Genomic DNA, 21904 nt, shown 5'->3' on the forward strand with positions numbered 1-21904 from the left:
ATGGACCCATTCTAGGGCAACTTAAGTGCTTGAAAATTCTTCCTTTATCCCAAGCCTGGGAAATTGGTAAGAAGTATTTTTCATCCCCATTTTCCAGATGAAGGAACTAAGGCTCAGAGAAATGGTGTGTCTTGCCCAAGATCACATAGGTACTTAATATATAAACTGACTCCCAAGTCCATTGCCCTTTCCACAACCATGCTGCTTCTGCAAGAGGTGGACCATCCTCTGTTCCATATGAGTTTCTCAATACAGCAGGGTTACAAAAGAGTCCCCAAATCTCATTTTCACTTTCAATTCACTTCAAAGCTCTAACATGAGGGAAGAGGGAATACTGTGAATATTTCTTTCACTCTTTTCTTACTTCTCTCCTTCCCTTGCAACCCTAGCGTTTCCTCTACCAATGCAGATAAATCTATATAACCTTAGAAAGCTTCATGGGGGCCCTGAGAGATGAAGGGACTTACCCAGAGGCACAGTCAGGATGTGTTGGAGGTAAAATCTGAACTCAGAGCTTCCTGACCTGAGGTTCATCTCTTTATCTACTATGTCTTACTGTTCCTATTAGTAATTAGGTTTACTTAAGGATCTGATTTAAAGATCTGAAATATTTGTGTCTATCATTATAATATCATTATGAAGACTGAAATATTAAAGGTCCCTTTGGAACTCCTCCCTTCAATAAGGGACCATCCTAGCTATTAAATAGATGAAAACAAAGGACAGTTTTGAGGTTCTGAAGGTGGTTCTGAAGGAGTCCAAACCAAGGCAAGTAGCCCTTAAACTGGAGCTTAAACATAAGCTTAATGTATAAATTTTTATATGATTGATTCACAAAATAACAACCAAAAAAAATCCTCATAGACAGGTTTTATGTTAATAACATTATGTTAATATTTTAATTGTTATGATATGGTAATTATAGCATATTGGCATTATATTCATTTCATATTATTAACATTAAAGTAGGTAGAATTAGGCATTTTAAAAATCTTGTATCAGATTCTTTTCATCTGATTTGTGAGTACACCATTAGCAGTTTACCAAATTCTCCCATGGGGCAAGAGTTGAAACAAGAGGCGGCTCAGGTCGTTACTGTACAGCTTCTGAAGCCATGTAGATGATACTGTCTCTAACTTCTTTCCCCTGGGGAAGAAGAAGCACATGAACTTTGACGTAATGCAGCCCATGTCCAGGTTACTGGAACGAGTAACCTGATCTTATCATGGTGAGATAAAATATCAGCATTCTTACAATAATGGCAAGTCCCAGGGAAATTCCACGCAAGGCTTTGTAACAGGCAAATAGTACACAAGGAAGAAGAGGCTTTCAACGATCTTCATCTTCTCTGCATTCACAGAGCTAAACGGTGACTGAGAAGAGGAGGCATGATATTAGGTCTTGTTTTCTTTTAATTTAGATTTGTTCTCTCTGTTCTTGGGAAAGATTAAATTATATGGGGATTTCTATAAGTTTATGTCTGTGTACTCATAGGAAAATTGCTTAACTCTTGAGTGCCCCTGGCAACTGTCCAAGAATATATTAAGGAAGAATTGCTGGGAGTTCCTAGAGCCAAAATATTTCAGATATTGACTGCCCCTCCTCCCATTAGAAAAATTCATCTCAATACATAGCATCAGGAATTAGCCAAATTCAATAATGCATCAATTATTTATCTTTTGTATTCATGCATAATATATGTGATGAAGAATGACCTTAAAACTATGTTTTACCTCATTACTAGGGATATGAAGACAGGGTAGTTCAGTGGCTTTCAAACCTTTCCTTATAAAGACCTCTTTACATATAAAAATTATTGGCATACATAAATATTAGAATTTAGAAATTAAAATCTCAGCATTATTATGGAAAATTTTACTTAGCATTTTATTTTCCCCAGTAACATGTAAAAATAATGTTTAACATTTGTTTTTAAAACTTTGAGTATCAAATTCTCTCCCTCTTTTCCTCCCTCCCTCCTTACACCCCTTCATTGAGAAGGCAAACAATTTGTTACAAGTTATATCTGTGTAATCATGCAAAACATTTTTATAATACTCATGCTGTGAAAGAAAACAGACCCCCCAAAAAAAAATTTAAGAAAAATAAAGTAATTTTGTAAATAAATTGTATATAATTTATATACATAATATATAAATTATATATAAAATTTAAAAATAAAGTAAAATTTGGTTCCTTTTTTATATATATCTAATATACATAGTATTTTTAGTTGTCTTGGATTATTAGTATCAAGGTTGGCAATCCCTATGCTGGGAGCATAGAATCTAGAAGTCTATGAAGTCAACTTAAAATATGCTGCTGTTTATCATTAGAGAAATTTAAATCATAGCAATAGTTTTAGGTATTTAGTTGTAGGATTATTGATATCTCCAAGAACAGGATGCCTTGGAAGACAATTTTCTAGGAAGCACAAACTTATTTTTGGCTCTCACCTGCCTATGTAGAGCTGGTGGAAGCCCTCCTAGTGTCCTTACAGCAGACAGCTTCACTCCAGGGATTATGCTCACAGCAGTGAATCAGCATTCCTCCTTGACGATAGAGGAAAGTCAATGAACTAGGAATTAGAAATACAAATATGAAACAAAGCAGCCCCCACCCTCCAGGAGCTTGTGATCTTGTCAGGAAGATGGGTACAAGTTATGAGACCTCTTAGAGAGATCCAGAAAAAGCCCTTTAGGAAAATTTGAGGGAGAAAGGATCATATTCAACTGTGGGGGGATGGTGAGAAGGTCCAGATTCAAGTCCCACATCTGGAATTTGCTAGGTTTGTGACTTGGGCAAGTCACTTAAATCTCTTATAAATGTCTTCAAGAAAGTGACAGTCAGAATTGGCAGGAGCTGTTTTCTCCCTTGGAAGTTTATGAATTTGCAATGCTACCTGTTATTATAATGCAATCGTAGTGTTTTCTAAGGACCAGTCCAACTAACTGTGGAAAATTCAAGACCAGAGAATAGGCCATAAGGTCCCTTAATTTCATGCTTCAGCCAAACAAGCCTAGCTCCCAGTTGTTCTTATCCAATCACTTCTCCTTTCACTCTGTGTACTTTCTCCCTAAAATGTTCTCCCTCCTCATGTCCTATTAGCCCTAGCTCCCTTCCAGTCTTAACTCAAATGCCACCCCCCTTCCTTTCCTGACTCCACCAGTGGTTAGAACCATCTCTCGGTCACTTCATATTTATTTTGCATTAATTTATGAATGGGTAATTTCTCTCAACTATTTACTTTTGCTCTTTATGTCTATAAAGCTTAGCACAGGGCTTGACATTGTAAGAGCTTGTTGGTTCCTCTGATCTAAGAGTTTAGTGACATAGACAGCAAAAGAATAAAGCTAGTCTGACATACTTTCTACTTGATGGGGCCTTTACGATCAGTCACAGTTTTCAGAAATACTTTGCCTTTTCATCAGATCTCATTTGAAGTACTATCTTCAGTTCTGGGTACCATAGTTTAAGAATATTAATAAGCTGGAGGGTGTCTAGAGAATAGTGGAGATTGAAAGACCACATGTCTCTGGCAGATGAGAATCATTTAAAGAAATTGGGCACAGTTAACTTTCAGAAGGAAAGATTGAGGGGAACAGAATTGCTGTCTTCTTCAAATAGTATTTGAAGAAATGTAAATCTTGGTTTCAAGGGCTAATTTTATGGGAAACTTTGCCCATTGATAGAGACTGATTACTCAGTGAGAGGAGAGGAGAGTTGCTGAGATCCAGGAAAGAAAAGATATCTTCTCATTCCAGCTTCCAGAGTCCTCAGAGAAAAGATATAAAATTCCAATCTCTCTTCTGGCCTGTGAAGAGAGAGAATCTAGGAAGAAGCTGACATATAATCATGCCCTTATTCTTAGATTATTACACTAAAGATTTTGAGGAATTTCCCCTTGGTGAGACCTGGGACTTTCTCTTAGTAGAGCTGAATTATCTCCCTTCCAATGGGGAAAGCCTTTTCACTCTTTATTACATGGTGTATATTTTCCCAGGTAACAGACTTTTTCTGATTTCTGTTTTATATAAGCAGGAAAAAAATAGGTTTTGTGTGTGTGTGTGTTTTGCTGTTTACTATGTATATTGATTGTGGAAAGACATCAAGCCTTGGACAGAACTTGAAATACTCTGTCTCTATTAAGGAATAGTTATCAGACTTTAGTTTAAACCTAAAATTACTTTCCCTAGACTAATGGCATTTAAGGGAAAAAAATGGTTATGATTCTAGCTAGTACCACCTCTCTCTGAGGAGAGCAGAGCAGTCAGACTCTGACCCCAACCTCCTGCCTCCTCTCCTGGCTCAGGAATCAAAGTCTTCTTCAGAGAAGGCTGGGGGGGAGGAGATGTTAGAGAGAGCCATTCTTGCTTGCCTGCCAGCTGCATCTGTGCAGATCTTGGTGGACCAAAACATAAAATACCCAAACGCCTCCTATTCAAGGAGAAGTGATTAGATTTGTTGCCTGAGACCCAGCAATGTGCTAGAAAATGTTTAATAAGTGGATGGAGTGAGGGTGGAGAGGAAGTAACTAAAGATAATCTGCATCATTAACATTTTCTCCACCATTTTAGGTTTAGATTATCAAGGAAAGGATAAATCAAAGCTGATTTCTGAGGTGTGAATGCTCACAATCAAAATTTAATTGTGAACTGGCTCCAGCCTTCAGACAGTGGTTAGCCCTGCTCTCAATCTAATTTATGGGATTCCTAGGACTGCAGACTTTTTGGCATTTGGAAGGTAAGAGAATGTCTCATTTTGAGTTATCAATTTAGTGCATTGTTAACTTGGATTTGGAAAACATCAGACCGTTCCAATACAGTTGATCAACAGTAGTGATAACTAAATCTCAATTAATGGAGGCAGGTTGGTGGTGGCGGGGAGTGTAGGCTGGGGGAGATGTACAGCATTTTTCTTGAACTTCCACTTGGTCATAACATGGAAATTGAAGAATGGCAGGTCATTCAAAAGCTATCAGTATGGGTGTTGCTATAGGAAGTAGTTCTGTATTCTTTGGCATCAGGTTGCCTTTCCTAAGGAAGTTTGTCTCGGGGTGATAGATATTAAAGAAACTCCCACATTGTCCATCCACATACTATTTGGCCAAGAAGAAGGCAAACCCACAGCAAATGGCAGTTGGCCATTGGCCCACAATCCCCCAAACAGATAGACAAGGTAGTATCACTTCTATTGGAAATGATCACAGAATTCAGAATTTTGAGACTGCTGGAGGTTTGAGGGAAAAACAATTTAATTTAGTTCACCAAGTATTGATTTTTTTTATTAAGTTCTTAACATGTGCCAAGCATTATTAGGTACTAAGAATGCAAACATAAAAATGAAAAAATTGTACAAAGAATTTACATTCTACTAGTAGAAAACAACATTGCCATAGATAAGCAAATACAAAACATAATAACAATAGTTGTTTACAAGTGCTTTACAAATTTTATCTCATTTTATCCTCATAATAAACTCTGGGAAGAAGGTGTTATCATTATGCTCATTTTACAGATGAGGAATCTGTACTGGCCATATAGTTGGTAAGTGTTTAAGGCAGGTTTTGAACTCTACTATGCCACTTAGCTGCCTATGCCAAGTAATTTTGGGAGGGAACACTGATGACTGAGGAGAATCTAGAAAGGAATCTTCTAGGAAATGGCATTTGAAATGAACCAGAGGTTCTGAGACAAGAGACAGACAGAGATAGACAGAGACAGGAAGGGAGAAACGAAAAAAGGGAGAAGAAAGTACTTATTTTTTCATCTTTGCAAAATCTTGTATTACAAAATTTTCTCCCTTTCTCCCTGCCCTCTCCCCTAGACAGCAAGCAATCCAATGTAAGATATATATGCAATTTTTCTAAACATATTTTCTTATCTGTCATGCTGTCCAAATAAAAGCTGATCAAAAGGGAACAAAACACGAGGGAAAAAAGCAAACAAACAATACCAACCAAAAAAGTGAAAATACTATGCTTTGATCCATATTCAGTCTTCACAGTCCGTTCTCTGGATGCAGATGGCTCTCTCCATGAGAAGTCTATTGAAGTTGTCTTTGAAAAGAGCCAAGTTCATCCTAGTTGATCATTACAAGATCTTGTTACCATGTGCAATGTTCCCTTGGTTCTCTTCAATCAATTTAGCATCAAATGTTATCAGGATGTGGGAAAGCGGGGACACTAATGCATTGTTGGTGGAGTTGTGAAATGATCCAACCATTCTGGAGAGCAACATGGAACTATGCCCAAAGGCTATAAAACTGCATATCCTTTGACCCAGCAGTCCACTATTGGGTCTGTACCTAAGGAAATCATAAAGGAGGAAAAAGGATCTACATGTGCACAAATGTTTAAAGCAGCTCTTTTTGTGGTAGCAAAGAATTGGAAAATGAGTAGCTGTTCATCAATTGGGAAATGGCTGAATAAGTTGTGGTATATGAAGGTAATGTAATATTATTGTTCTATAAAAAAATGATGAACAAGCTGATTATAGAAAGGCCTGGAAAGATCTACATGAACTGATGCTGAGCGAAACAAACAGAACCAGGAATATGTTATACAAAATAACAATAATGTGCAATGATCAATTATGAAAGGCTTGGTTCTTCTCAGTAGTTCAGTGATCCAAAGCAACATGTCATCTACATCCAGAAAGATAACTATGGATGTAACTCAACACATGTTATGTTTACTTCTTTTTTTCTGATTTTCTTTATCTCCCATGGTTTTTCCCTTTTGCTCTGATTTTCTCTCCTAACATGATTCATAAAGCAATGTGTATTAAAAATAAACTCACTACAATAAAAAAAGAAAAAAATTAGCATCAGTTCAGGTAAGTCTTTCCAGGCTCTTCTGAAATCAGCCTGTTCATCATTTCTTATGGAATAATAATATTCTATTACATTCATATCCCATAACTTATTCAGTCATTTCCCTACATTCACTCAATTTCCAGTTCCTTGCCACTACAAAAGGGGCTGCTATAAGAATTTTTGCACATGTGGATCTTTTCCCCTCTTTTATGATCTCTTTGGGATAGAGACACAGTAGAGACACTGATGGATCAAAGAGTTTGACAGCTTTTTGGGCATAGTTCCAAATTGCTCTTCAGGATGTTTGGATCATTTTACAACTCTATCAATAATGTATTAGTGTTCCAGTTTTCCCACATATTCTCCAACATTTGTCATTATCTTCTCCTGTCATATTAGTCAATATGAAAGGTATGAAGTATTACTCTGAGTTGTCTTAATTAAGAAATCTCTAATCAGTGATTTAGAGCATTTTTTTCATATGACTAGAAATGGCTTTAATTTCTTAGTCTGAAAATTTTCTGTTTGTATCCTGTATCATATCCAGGTTATAATATTCATATCAATTAGGGAATGAGAGAGCCAGTCCTTTAAAAAAATATTTTTAAAGCAGTTGAGCAAAACTAACTACATAAACATCTAATATTTCAGTGTTCCATTCCTGTGTTTCTTTTTCTCACTGAAACCATTCTGATATCTCTGGCATGTCTTGGATCCTATACTACAACTATGATATTTTCTGCTGTTTCACATTTCTATGGTCCAGTATCTTAAATACTGTTCTTGAATTAAGGGGCTAGAGATAATTGTTGACCTAAAGTGACTTTAGGATCATTTGTAACATCATTCAAATTTGACATTTTCTAGATGTCATCTAGGGATCATTGATAACTTTGCATTCAAAATTTAAAGTTATTACATCCAGCCATTCTGGAGAGCAGTTTGGAACTATGCTCAAAAAGTTATCAAGCTGTGCATACCCTTTGATCCAGCAGTGTTTCTACTGGGCTTATACCCCAAAGAGATACTAAAGAAAGGAAAGGGACTTGTATGTGCCAAAATGTTTGTGGCAGCCCTGTTTGTAGTGGCTAGAAGCTGGAAATGAAAGGATGTCCATCAATTGGAGAATGGTTGAGTAAATTGTGGTATATGAACGTTATGGAATATTATTGTTCTGTAAGGAACGACCAGCAGGATGAATACAGAGAGGACTGGTGAGACTTACATGAACTGATGCTGAGTGAAATGAGCAGAACCAGGAGATCATTATATACCTCAACAATGATACTGTTTGAGGATGTATTCTGATGGAAGTGGACCTCTTTGATAAAGAGAGCTTTAATTGATCAAAGATGGACAGAAGCAGCTACACCCAGAGAAAGAACACTGGAAATGAATATAAACTGCTTGCATTTATGTTTTTCCTCCCAGGTTATTTATACCTTCTGAATTCAATTCTCCCTGTGCAACAAGAAAACTGTTTGGTTCTGCACACATATATTGTATCTAGGATATACTGCAACCCATTCAACATGTAAAGGACTCTTGCCATTTGGGGGAAGGGGTGGAGGGAGGGAGGGGAAAAATCGGAACAGAAATGAATGCAAGGGATAATGCTGTAAAAAATTACCTTGGCATGCGTTCTATCAATAAAAAATCATTAAAAATTAAAAAAAAAATTTAAAGTTATTTCCATTTGTCAGATACAAAGAAAGACAAACAGCTTCTTTTTACAAACTGTAGAAAATCAGTTGAGGAACTCTTCTATATATACCACAAACTAGTTTAGAAATGGTATAGATATACAAAGTGAAATGAGCAGAACCACAACAAGATACCCAATAATAGCAATAATTTACGATGAGCATCTGTGAATGATTTAGCTGTTCTCAGCAATACAATGATCCAAGACAACCACCAAGAACTCATGATGAAAAATGCTCTCCACCTTCAGAGCAAGAAGTGATGGAATCTGAATGTAGATTGAATCATTCTTTTTAAACTTTATTATTCTTGTGGGGTTTTACGATTTGTCAGGGTCATCAGGGAATGAATCAAAGGATTGAGTTTCAGCTGCATGGGCTCTGGGAAGATTGGAAGACTACTTGCTGGGGTCACAAATGGCAGAGATATATGACTTTCCAGACAGCATTCAATATGATGCAAGTTGGTAGAGAGAAAGAGAGTTCTCCAGCATTGTGATACGGTGATAGGTCAAGGGGATAAGGGATTCATTATTTTCATTTTGAATTTTCAGTGTTTGGAATAAGAATCTGGATTTTCTAACCTTTATTCTATATATTCTAGTAAGCTCTAAATGAATACATAATCTCAAAAAAATCCAACCGATGATACTCAACTAAAAATAAGCAAAACACTTTTCAGAAATTCAGAATACCAAAAATGATTTGTGTTTTAACTTGAAGACTTCCTATAAAGAAGTGCTTGGGTAGAGTAAATTGTTCCATGATATTTCTGGCAATTTTTGGAGAAAATCTGTGATCTATTTTTAATGACAGGATAAAGTTTAATCATGTGATCCTTCTTGATATCCCTTTCCTGCCCTGAGTAGTGGGAAAGTTATATACTTATTTAGTTAAGTAGTGATCTAGGAATATGGTGAAACCCTCCATTCCCATTCTCTCATACACTCAAAAATCTCCATGATTAATTAAATTGAGACTTGGAGGATGATAGAATAGATGAATAAACCCAGCAGAAATGCACAGGTAAATAAATCTCTAATAAGTGGAAGTATCTGTGGAAGGTAAGGAGACAGAAGATGCCAGAGATCAATCAGTTAAGGTGGCTTGACAGAAGATGGAGAAAAGGTTATGGATTAAGTGCTTATCTGAGCATAAAAAGCCAATTGGGAATAAAAAAGTGATCAACAGGCAAGATCAGCATAAGCTCAAGTTGTGTCAGGAAAACTGTGAAAAGTAATGAGAACTGGAGCAATTAGTGAAGTGGATGGACCACTGGCCCTGGAATCAGAAGGACAAATCCCTTAACACTTACTATCTGTGTGACTCTGGGCAAGTCACTTAAATCCATTTGCCTCAAGACAAGTAATGAGAGGACAAAGGACAAAGTTTCATAATTAGTTCCAAGATGAACCTCTGGTACCTTTGAAGCTAATATAGACTAAAGAAGTATAAGGCTTAGGGCAGAACCCTTTTGGTTCCTCAAAGATATCAAATTAACCTTATTATCACCTAAGAATACTTATTCTTGCAACTTTTTTCCCTAAAAAGTTATGATAATGAATGTTCTGATTTTAGTAGATTATAAGTTACTTGAGGGATGAGATTTTTTTTTTTTTTTAATTTATATCCTAGTATCTGTCATGGGGCTTAATAAGTATTTGTGGGATAAATGTTTATAGGGTCAGCAATTGTGAAAAGTAATCACTGAATTCTGGCATAAATACCTAGTTGGCAAGTTTTATTGATTCCTTTAAATGCACTAGTTCTTGTTGAACTGAAACCTCGCCAAAGCACAGGATATAACACTACTATAGACAAAGTGAAAGAGCACCCATGGGCCAGCATTAGTAGTAGCCCTCACACACTCTTGCATTAAGAAACTTGCATGTGAAACTTATTTGTTTAAAATATTCTCTACAAAGTGCCTGTGGCATACAAATAATGTCCTCTAAATTATTGGAGAAATATTCATTACTCATTATTGGGTCATGACAATGTAATAAAAATGCAATACTAACTAAATTTGCATCTTCAGTGTTACATTGTTCAAACTACCAAATATTTAGAAGAAAAATAATGATTTTCCTCTGAAGAAACAAAAGACCAAGAATGTCAGGAAAACACAATAAGAAAAAAGCAGAAAAAAGGAGGCCTAGCAATATATCTTAAAAACTATACTACAAAGTTACAATCATTAAGACGACATGGCACTGGTTAAAAATAGAAAAGTTGGTCACTGGAACAAATTAGGTACATATGATACAAAAAGAAATAGACATAGTTTGTTAAACCCAAAGATTACAAATATAAGGGGAAGGATTATTTAATAAAATTCCCAGAGAAATTGGAAAGATCTAGACTGTCTTTAAAATTAGACTTGGATTATTACCTTCTTCTATATATCCTAGTAAACTCTGGATGAATACATTACTTCAACATAAAAAAGTCACACCATAAACAAATTAGGAGTAAAGTTAGAGGTACCTTTCAAAACCATGGGTGTGAAGAAGTTCTTAATTAAACCAGAGATAAAGGGGAAATAAATTAGATAATTTTGGTTATATGAAATTTAAAATTTTTTGTGCAAACAAGATCAATTTAGTTAAAATTAGAAGGGAAACCGTTAACTAGGGAAAAAAATCTGCAGCAAGTTTTCTCGAAAAATAATTTGCTAATCTAAGATGCAGAGGAACTGATTTAAATATACTAGGACTTGTCTTTCCCCAGATAAATGGGCTAAGGACATCAAAAGAAAGTTTTCAAAGGAAGAAATTCAAGCTATTAACAATCATACGAAAAAAATGCTCCAGGGAGTGCCCATCAGTTGGCGGGAGATTGCCCTTCCGTTTCTTCCTGATTTTCTCTACAACGTCCCAGAAACCTCATTTCATCCCTGTCTGCCTCAGTTTCCTCATCTATAAAATGAGCCGGAAAAGGAAATGTCAAACCACCTCAGTATCCTTGTCAAGAAAACCCCAAATGCGGTCAAAAGTAGTCAGAGGCGACTGAAAAAGCAACACCGGGATTGAAAAGATCCCACCCCTAGGCGCGAGGAAACATTTATCATTGGAGACCAATCCCTCCTCCAGAAACTGGCACCCTACCGTGTGACGAGGGAAAAGCAGCCCCTCCTCCAACTCCTGAAGCTCCTGGCGGCCCCAGATCCATCGTCACGTGATCACACACCCACCACTTCTATAGGAGGAGGGGGCGGGCATTGCCTGTGTCACGTGAAAGTGGAGTGCGGAAGTGGTGATTTGGGAAGTGTGCTTATGATTGGTCAGGTTCGAGGAGGCGGGGCGGCTAGGGGCGGAGGCATGGGGGGAGCTGGCCCCGGGAGTCTCGTAGTCTCCAGGCGGGGATCAAGTTGAGGGACCTGCCACCGCCTCGGTTGCGTTTCTCCTAACGGCAGGCCGCCCCTGAGACGCTGTAGCGTCGGAGGTTCTGCGCGCGCACCCGTCGCTGGGCCGCCGACTCTTCAGGGCCCTTAAACCTCGGCGGGGAGGCGGGAGCCGGTGCGTGCGGACGGGCTGCGGTGGGGCGACCGCCGGGACGCCATGTCCATGGAGGACCCCTTCTTTGTGGTGAAAGGGTGAGTATGGCGATCCGGGGCTCGGCCCGCGGCGCGCGGTCAAGTACGGTGGCTTCTTTCCCTCGGGGATGGACCCCCGGAGCCCGGCGGCCTGGTCGGGAGTAGCCCCGAGGGCCCTTCCTCGGGGTCGAACGCTGCTGGGGAGCTGGAGCTTCCTGAACCCCAGCCGAATGAACTCCCTGAGACCGAACTCACTTGATCTGTCAGGCCCGGACTGTGCCGTCGTGGAACGGTGACGGGGTAGGGATGAAGAAGTTCGGAGAGGGGAGGACACTATCCTGCGTGGGTTACCCATGTATGGAAGGAAGAGCCATTCTGTGCGTCAAAGGAGAGGCCTGTGTCAGCCCGCGACACCGCACGGGGTGCAGGAAAACTGGGGTGGGAGCAATATTAATCAAACACAAGTAAGCTCCCGGGACCCGGGCCATTCTCAGGCAACAAGTTGCGGAGAAGCGACGGACTGCTTTGGTGGAATGAGTTTCCTCCCCCGGGAGTTTCTTCTACCTGTAGAGTCACCAATCCAGCCCCTAGATTGACTCAACTTGGGTAAACTCCCATTGTCTTCAGCTTTGAGTCTTGGTGAGACCACAGACAGCCCAGAAGTGTTGAAGCCTGTTTGGAGGGAGGCGTGGGGCGGGTATGTTGATACAGCTCTAGGGAGAGGGAATGCAAGCAACTGAATTTGATGGAGTAGATTTTTTTTTTTTAAGTATGTTGAGTAATGTGATGAAAGAAAAAGTCTTTCATACTCAGTAATGATGTTGGAAAGAAAACAGAATGAAACCAGCCAAACCAAACTTTGCAGCTTTCCAGCAGCAGCGAGTTCCCCCACACACTTCTGAAGGAAAATTGTTTTTAAAACGTTTACTTCAGTTGTAGATGTCCCTCCTGCATTTGCTTTTTCTGCCTTCCTAGTCATCACCTGGATTGATCGTTTAAGTGTCTCAATCCATTAGTTGTCATCTTCTCCCAGTGTGGGGGAGGGGGTGTTCTTTGTTTTTGTTCAAAGGGGACATAAACCATTTTCTTGAGTTGACTGAAGCCTTTAGCAAATGGCAGAAAAAGGAGAATGCGATTGTAATTTCTCACTGACAACTTAATTAGGACGTATATGTTGGAGAGGCAGTTAGTCTGGTGGCCAGAGAACCAGTCTGGAGGCCTGGGAAAATCTTGATTTTCCTCCCCTTCCTCCTCCCCTCCATATATAATGGCCATATAACCCCTAGAAAAATCACTTTTCCGTCAATGTTCTGATCAGCATTGGTGAGAGTTCTTCATCACAGAGGGGAACAAATAAAGAAATCACACTTCTAATATCTAATCTCTGTTTTCGGTGAGAGAGGTTATATATTAGTGAGGCAGCTTAGTTTGGTGGCTAGAGAACTGATCTGGAGAAGGCCAGGAAGATCTTGATTGCTACCCTGTCCCCCACATGTAATGGCCTTAATAACCCTCTAGAAAAATCTCTTGATGTGCTATCCTGTATTGGTAGAGAGAGTCATTCATCATGGAGGAAAAAAAAATAAATCATGCTGCTAGGATTTAGTCTCTATGGTTTTGGTGAGAATAGCATCATAAATTTTGAACTGCCAGATGCTTTAAAGGTAAAAATCCCTATATTTTACAGTCAAAGTGAAGGACAAAGATTGGATTAAATCATTTGGCCAAAGTCTTGACAGGATTTGAGTTTAAATCCTTCAACTGCAGATCAGATCCTCTTGCTTGGACAAGAATATCTGAAAAACTAAAGGACCCCAAAGTTCAAGATACTTAGTTAATTTTTTATGCTATTTTGCTTTCTTAGTTATTATCAGCAGTTACAGTAGAGAGCAAAGCTAACTGAGGTTGTCCTTCTAGCAGGAGTAAATATTTTTACTCTAATGCACACTTTAGTAATTGTAATTCTTGTGAAGATTACAGTGCAGTAAATTTATCCTCCTGCTTATCCTCCTTTCTCTTTAGTTAATTTTGTTTCATAAAAGTAGAAAAACCTGTTAAGCTAAACTGTTGCTATTCCAATCCTTCATTTTGTATTGTTTAAGAAATGTGCTTTTCTATATTATATACACACATGTGCAGCAGTAAAGATAGATATATGTGTATGTAAATATATATACATACACATGCATGTATAAATATGTATTCTACTTTTATTAGCATTCAAATTTTAAGGATAATATTTAGTTCACTGAATTAGGAAATGTACACTCTCCACAAAGATTTCTGCTATTTGGAATAGATTGTTTTAAGTCCTTTGTTTCTCATCTTTGATGCTTGAGTAGAAACTAGCAGTTTTCATAATTGAGAAGTGTGTAATAATTGAATAAATTTCAGAGTGCTACAAAGTGCTATATCCTCTTCACATTGTGTTTAGTCATGCAATATAGTTATAATGATAGAAATTTAAAACTTCAAAAGTGGAATATCGAGCAGTTTTTTTCTTATTTAATTCATTATTTCAAGCCTGTGATATTGAAGTGTTCAGTGGGAAGGCATTTAGCTTTTTTTGCTGTGGAAAAATGAAGGGAATGGATTTTGTCATTAAAACTAAGGTTTTGTATTGGTTATTGGGTGGTAGTTTGATGAACTTCTTTTTATTCATTCAACACATATTTTTAGATTAACAAGTATTAGATTATTAGAGAGATTCATATGTGGTGGGTATTGAATGAGATAGAAAATATGTTTTCTGCTTCTTAAATTGAGGAGATCAGAAGTACATGTACACACAGAATGGTTAAATCCAAATGAGTGGCGTAGAAAAGAAATTAACACACATGAAAATACAATTCAACATTATGTGCAGTTGAAATGTTTTTTTTTTCATTGTGTTAAATGTTGCTTCCCTAACACTCAAATTAGTATGGAAGTTTAAATCTCCTAGGTGAATAGGAAGTAAAGTATGCTTTCCTTTATTCTTTTTTAATGCTTTTTAGATTTGGCATATTTGGTGTCTTCCATCTGAATTCCTCTTCCCAGAGTCAAATGCAAAATGGAATATAGGTTCCCAACTTCTCCCCCACCCAGCTTTCGGTGGAAGCACAGCCCTTTCTTATTTTTTTAAAAGCTTTTAATTCATAGAAATTTCAAGGAATCAGAAAGTTTTAAAATAAATCCGAAATTAATCATAAAAAATTCTTAAAACCTAGAATACTAGCTTTTACTAGTCCTTACTGAGTTTAATTCTCACAGTTATTAATCTGTTTTCATTGACCCCTCTTTTGGTTCTTGTCCTGGAATTTTAAATACCTTATCCTGAATTAAAAGCTAAATCAAACATTTTGAGCTTTTAGTCCTAATAAATTTGAATTGAACATGACTCCCCTGGGCTTCAGATCATCCTAATCTAATATTCCATTTCCCCGTTCACTATTTCTGGAGATCTTTCTGGTCTTGTGACTCATACAAAACACAGAGATTTGTTAACTTCTCTGTTTGTATTTCTCACTAAATTCCTATTTGTGTCTGAGGAAGCATCCCTAGTTTTCTGGCAATTTGGTGGAAAGAACACTGTATTTGGAATAAGTAGAACTGGCTTCATTCCTAACTTTGACCTATATAACTTGCTATGGACTATTGGAAAAGTTGTTTATCATTCCAAATTTCAGTTTTTCCATGTGTAAAATGAAGCATAGAGTTCTTGCATTGTTTACTTCATGGGGTGGTTGAAAAGAAAAAAGTGGTTCTATAAATTAATGATAAAGTACCATGTCAAACAAACAGCCTTAATTAAAATTTTTCTAAATAGTGTTGTTTCACTTTAACATCGTTTAGCTATATATATATATATTTTTAAAGAGTTTTGTTTCTAACACTTGTTAACCCTGAACTATCCTTAGCCACAACTTGGTATGCCTCTAAAACTATGTTATTTCAGAGCAGAATATAGATTTTCAATGACTGATCAAGTCCAGTTCTTCTCTGCTCTCTGCTTCCCTAGGTTCTCCTTAATGATTCATCCTTCACCAAGGAATATTTTTCCAGAATCTTGATTATAACAACAAACATTTCTTTATGCATATACAATAACAGATCGTTTGTAGCAAAAGAAAGAAGCTTGTTCTCTCTACACAGAGTACTTGATTAAGTACAGTCCAGTGAAAGAAACTCTTGCTTTATAGAATAATTGTTTGAGGAAAGTTGACTGATGTTATTTTCCCAAAAACTTGGGTTTTAACCCAAAGATTTTTATGAAAACTTTCAAATGTATAGGCTTCTCTTAAGTGTAGTTTGGTTTTAGGATCACTGATTTTAATCCTATCCTTTTATTTTATAATTGAGGAAACATGTATTGAAACAGTCTACCTAGCACTATGCTAGGCTCCTTGAAGGTTACAAAAGTAGTACACAGATTATTTAGGAAGAGCTTGTAAAACCCAGCTATGGAACTAAGTTCTCATATAAAGTTACTTACCTCTTCTCTGTAAAGTGAAGTGGTTGGTTCATAGATGACTGCTAATAGCACAGAAAAGCATGATTCAGTGGAAAGAGCCCTAGATTGAGAGAGAAGGAACCAGCTCAAGCACTTACTCTGCCATTTACTACTTCTGTGACTGGAAAAGTTCCTTCCAATTCTAAATCCATGATCTTAAGTACCTGTATGAAGCAGTTAGAGAACTTTTCAAGACAGGAATAAATCATAGGATTTGATTAGAATATGACTTCAGTGATTATGTACTCCAACCGCTACTAGAAAGGAATCCCATTGTAACATACCTGACAAGTATCATCCAACCTCTGCTTGAAAAGGGAAGTCATCTCTTTTTGGGATCTGGACAGTTGTACAATTGTAGGAAGTTTTTCCTGACATCGAGCCTAAATTTTTATCTCCTTGTAGCTTCTATCTATTGATAATTTTTTGCCCTTTTAAGACCAAACAAAATAATCCTAGTTACATGTAACAACATAACAAAAAACTTGAAGATGGCTGTCATGTTCCCTTTGACTATTTTCTAGGCTAAACATTCCCATTTCCTTCAAACCTCATATAATAATATGAAATTGTGGTAGCAATCTTAGCTTATATTTATTATTACTATTTTTATTGTTACAGATCACCTTTTAGTTCCGCTGACTTTTATAAAAACCCTGTGAGGTCATTGTGCTGATGAGAAAATAGGCTTGGAGAGGTGAAATCTGTCAGTCCATGTTTTTTCATTCCAAACCTAGTTCCCTTTGCTCTGTTACAAGCTTCCCCTAGATGTGTTAAGAGAAGGGAAGATAATTGGGTAGTAGTGTCATTCAGGAAAGAGTGCATGAAACAGGAAACATTTAACCTGTACCATGAAATAAATACGGGCCTGGATGAATAAAAATCTCAATGACAGAGGTGTGTTAATCGATTATAAGGCATTTTCCTCACACAATCTCACCTAGTAGATAGAGCGTTGTCTCCATTTTATAGGTTATGGAAACTGTCTTGTCCAGGATCAAATACACTTGTGAAGTTTCATTTGGAATCCACCTCTCAAACTGGAAGTAATTTCTCCCATAAATGGTCACATAATACTTTATAATCTGATTTGTATCACATTAATTGTACACCTTTCCCACTAAACTGAAAATGGGGCCTTGTGTGGGGAGGCAGATTTCAATAAGGAGAAAGAATTGGGCAAAGTAGCCTTAGCAAGGGGTATACTAAAGATATGGGTTTGATTCTACCATAAATAGTGACAAAAGATTAACCTGGAGAGTTAAGATGAAATCATTGTTGGAGGACCTTATACCAATATTTGGGTAAAACTTGACCTAATAGATGAGCTTTTTAGATCACAGGTCACATTAAAAACCCAAAACAGATAGACAAAAAATGTGTTGAGCTTAATTGGGAAGAAGTGTGCATGATAAAGTACCATACTTAGAATCTGGAAGAGCCAAGTTCGCGATCCTCCCACTGGTAATAATTGTGGAGATAATAAGCAAGTTATTTTACCTTTCTTAGCTAAATTACTTATCTGTAAAATAGAGATTAGAACTTAATAGGGTTTGCCATACAATAATTGTAAGGCTCAAGAAAGATGTTTGTATTTTGCAAAATTAAACTTGAAGTACTATATAAATGTCCATTATTATTGTTATTGATTACAAGCTTGAAGACTCATTGTTTTGTAATAATATTGTGTAATGATGACTTTGATCTGGGATATGCTGGTTTGGGCAGTAGAGTGAAGAAAAGCATCTTGTACATTACAGATGAAAACTGAGAGAACTTCATGAGATCAGTGGAGTACAAAACAAATAGAATACTTTTTTATTCCAAAGTTAATAGCTGAATGGTGGTTTTGATGGCCAAAGCAGGAATTAGAAAAGAGAAGCTGATTTTCGAAGGAAATAATTGATAGCCACTATTTATAGAACACACAATACACAGAACACAATTACAGAATATACAAGTCACTGTGCTAGGCAGTCTGGAAGGTGATTTTAAAACAAAGGGTGAGGTCATGAAAACAAATAGAAATATAGAATTTGATCTTAAATGGGAGAATTGAATAGTAAAGATGGACTACAGATATATTTTGGGGAGTTATGCATTATTTTAGAGACAGCAGTTGAGATGAGTTCAAGAAAGCACTTTAGCTCTGGGAGAGGACCAGAGTGAGAGACTAAATAGAAGGCAAGCCAGAGACACATAGAGAATGTAATAATATGTGCCATCCATAAAATCTTGAAAAGACGTTTTAAATTTAAAGAAGGGAATGAGCAGCACTGCCAAATGTGATCAAGGAGAATGAATAAAAGCCATCTAGTTTGACTAAAAAGATGTCATTGGTGTCCTTAATATTGTTTGTGAAATTATAATGACAGAACTAGACTACAAGGTTCTTAAGGCTTAGAGTTATGGTATTCTCTTTCCCTCTAATCCCTCTTCCAAACTCCAATACGGTGATTTATTTGAAAAGTTTTTCTGTGAAGAGTAATAGAGTGATAATTGTATATAGAAATAAAGGTTAAGTGAAAATCCCCTGTCCCCCTTCCAAATAATCTACAGACTAAATTGACATATAAGGCATTAAAAATAATGGCCTGATCCATCACATGTTGAATATTCTATTAGTCACAAAAGCATTTTCTGTACTCTAGATCTCCCTTCTGCCTTCACTCCCCAAATCACAGGCATTCCTCACATGCCTAGAGTGAATCTCTTCCTGGAGTGACACTCTTTACAGTGTCTTCATAGATTTGAATTTTAGTAGAACTAGTGAAAGCTGATAATGTTACTAAGTGAAATATGACAATTTAGATGCTTCTTAAGGCTTCTGTTACAAAAGGGAATTTGTACATCCTTTGTAGAAGTAATAATTTAAAAACCTGTTAAAGAGGGAATGGGTTTTTTTTTGCTAATTTGTGGTTAATTTGGATTGATTTAAATTTCTTTAGATCTACTGGCATTTCACATATTTCCTTTTAACTAAAAGCTTTCAGTTCTTCCTTTGATCAAAGATTCTAATAAGGATTAAAATTAATGCAATTAAATTAATTCTTTTTCCTACTTTTTAGGTAAAGATGCACATTTCTATTAGAATCTCCAAAAGAGAATAGTAATGAATAGAACAAAGATCCTGAGTAAGCCATAAACTAGCTATTAGCACATCGACTGGTTTGCTGCTCATTGTTAAATGTGAAGCACAGTAAATTTCTTTACACATTCAATCTATTCACTGTCAGCAAAGTGGCACAAACTTAGAAACACAAACTTGATTTGTTTTTCTACCATGGTTGGTTGTACCTGTCATGTCCTGTTATTTAATTTGAAAGATTAGCTAAAAGAAGTAAGCCTACAAGGTTTGCCTGAATAAATACCTTGAATTTTTATAAGAACAAACGGGATAGTCTTTACTGCTTGTAGCTACTCAACTCTTTGGTTAAAAGCACAATGCTAATGAGGCCCAAAGTTGTATATTTTAGCCCCAGCTAAATCAGCATTATTTGTTTTCAGAGCCTTGGAGTTCTTACTCAGCTGGCACATTTTTTTTCTTTTTTAATTGTTAGTGGAGAAATTGTAAAGAGTTGGCCTAGATCAGCATAAATCCTTTACAACTGCATGGCAAACTTGATGAATGAAGAATTTGAAAAATTTCTGATTTCAGTGTTTATGATGATATTAGATTATGTGTGATTTGGGGCTCAGATTAAATGTGAGCACTCCAGTAGCTGCAGTAAAGCTATGTTGAAATATACTGCTATCTATATGACTTGACGCACATTTCTTCTTGCAATTGTTCACATATATCTTCTTTTCTTTCTTTCTTTTTTTTTAAATATTTTCTTTTCTTTTATTTAATAATAACTTTATGTTGACAGAATCCATGCCAGGGTAATTTTTTTACAACATTATCCCTTGCACTCGCTTCTGTTCCAATTTTTCCCCTCCCTCCCTCCACCCCCTCCCCTAGATGGCAAGCAGTCCTATATATGTTTGATATGTTGCAGTATATCCTAGATACAATAAATGTTTGCAGAACCGTTGTTCACATATATCTTGAGTTTTAATAGGGCCAATATATACCAATAACTTATACGTGAAATATGCCAACTTAGAGGTTTCTTAAGGCTTCTTTTTCAAAGGGGAATTTATATTTTCTTTGCAGCATTGATAAATATGTGTCCTGTAAAGGAGGGAACATCCAAATCACATATAGGCTGTGACAGATGCATGCATATACCTATATCAGTTTGGGGGGGATTTTTTTTTCCATCGCAACTTACTGTTAACTCATTTGTAATTTGGAATCCTAAGGAGTTGTTTGGAGCCTTGAGAGTTTAAGACTTGACTACAATCACACAGCTAGTTTGTGTATATTAGAAGCAGTACTTGAACCCAGATCTTCCTGACTGCACAGCCAGTCTTCTAGCTACTGTTTCATTCTATATCTTTGAAGCATACATTCTATGTATGTATCAATTTTTTTTAAAATGACTTCCATGCTGCATAATCATTACTCAAAGAAAGGGGATATCTACTAAGCTGATAAGCTGAAAGAAAGACTGATACAGACATATGTGAACCTCAGCAATCAATTTGGACTTTTGAAAGACATGGATAGAAGAGAGAACCAGGGACACTTAGTAGAAGATGGATCAAAATTGTGGCACAGGCAATTCCATAAGAACAGGGCCAGGACTTCAAAATAAGTTGAGGCCCCAAAGATAAGCAAAGGATGACGGGGAGAATGGTATAATGGATTAGAGCAGTGGAGTTAGGAAGACTGGTTCAAATGCTCTTTGAAGCACTTACTTAGCTATGTGACCCTGGGCAAATTATTTTAATGTTTCAGTCTCATTGCCCTCATCTATCATCTGATGTTCTCTGGTCCTTTTCACCTCTAAATCTTGACTTGGTTTAATGTTAAGTTAGGATGGGGGGAGGTCAAAGGAAGGGAAAGGATTGTAGCTTGGAATGGAGACGAGATATTTTTCTTTGCTTCTTTGCCTTTTCTTTTTTCCACCAAGGAAAAAACAATTTAGTCTTTTGGGACTGGAAAGGTTAAAACAAAAAATAGCTAAAAGTATGTTGGTAATTAGAAGAAATTCTGAGCTGCCCTTGATGATACCAACCAGCCATGTGGCCCAGATACTATAGCAGTTGGGGAACTTGGGAAAAGCCCCATGTAAAAGGTGACACTTAAACTTACCTTTGAATGAGAAATTCTCATTCTAGGCATGGGGGTTGTCCTGTACAAAGTCAAGGAGAAGAGAAGTAGAATGTTGAATGGCAAGAATATTGGTTTGGTTGGGCAATAGAGTATGAGAAGGGGAGTATTGAAAACCTAGAAATGGTATTTTGGTT

General features: G+C 36.9%; 1 protein-coding gene and 1 long non-coding RNA gene across 3 annotated transcripts in view; one reads left to right on the forward strand and one right to left on the reverse strand.

The window, feature by feature from the left end:
• Positions 1–924: 924 nt before the first annotated feature.
• Positions 925–11707, reverse strand: LOC127562835 (uncharacterized). Its single transcript, XR_007953831.1, has 3 exons — positions 11627–11707; positions 2457–2552; positions 925–1373 (listed from the first exon to the last, which is right to left on the reverse strand). It is a non-coding gene; the product is annotated as an uncharacterized LOC127562835 (long non-coding RNA).
• Positions 11708–11890: 183 nt separating this feature from the next.
• Positions 11891–21904, forward strand: part of STX6 (syntaxin 6) — a 55627-nt gene continuing 45613 nt past the window's right edge. Inside the window, exon 1 of one of the 2 annotated variants that reach the window (XM_051998835.1) lies at positions 11891–12114. In XM_051998835.1, coding sequence (XP_051854795.1) covers positions 12080–12114 — 35 coding nt within the window. In that variant the 5' untranslated portion in view covers positions 11891–12079. The remainder of the gene's footprint in view (positions 12115–21904) is intronic. The other variant, XM_051998834.1, reaches the window with a different exon arrangement.

Source organism: Antechinus flavipes, chromosome 4 (genome assembly GCF_016432865.1).
Source record: "Antechinus flavipes isolate AdamAnt ecotype Samford, QLD, Australia chromosome 4, AdamAnt_v2, whole genome shotgun sequence".
Classification (NCBI taxonomy): domain Eukaryota; kingdom Metazoa; phylum Chordata; class Mammalia; order Dasyuromorphia; family Dasyuridae; genus Antechinus; species Antechinus flavipes.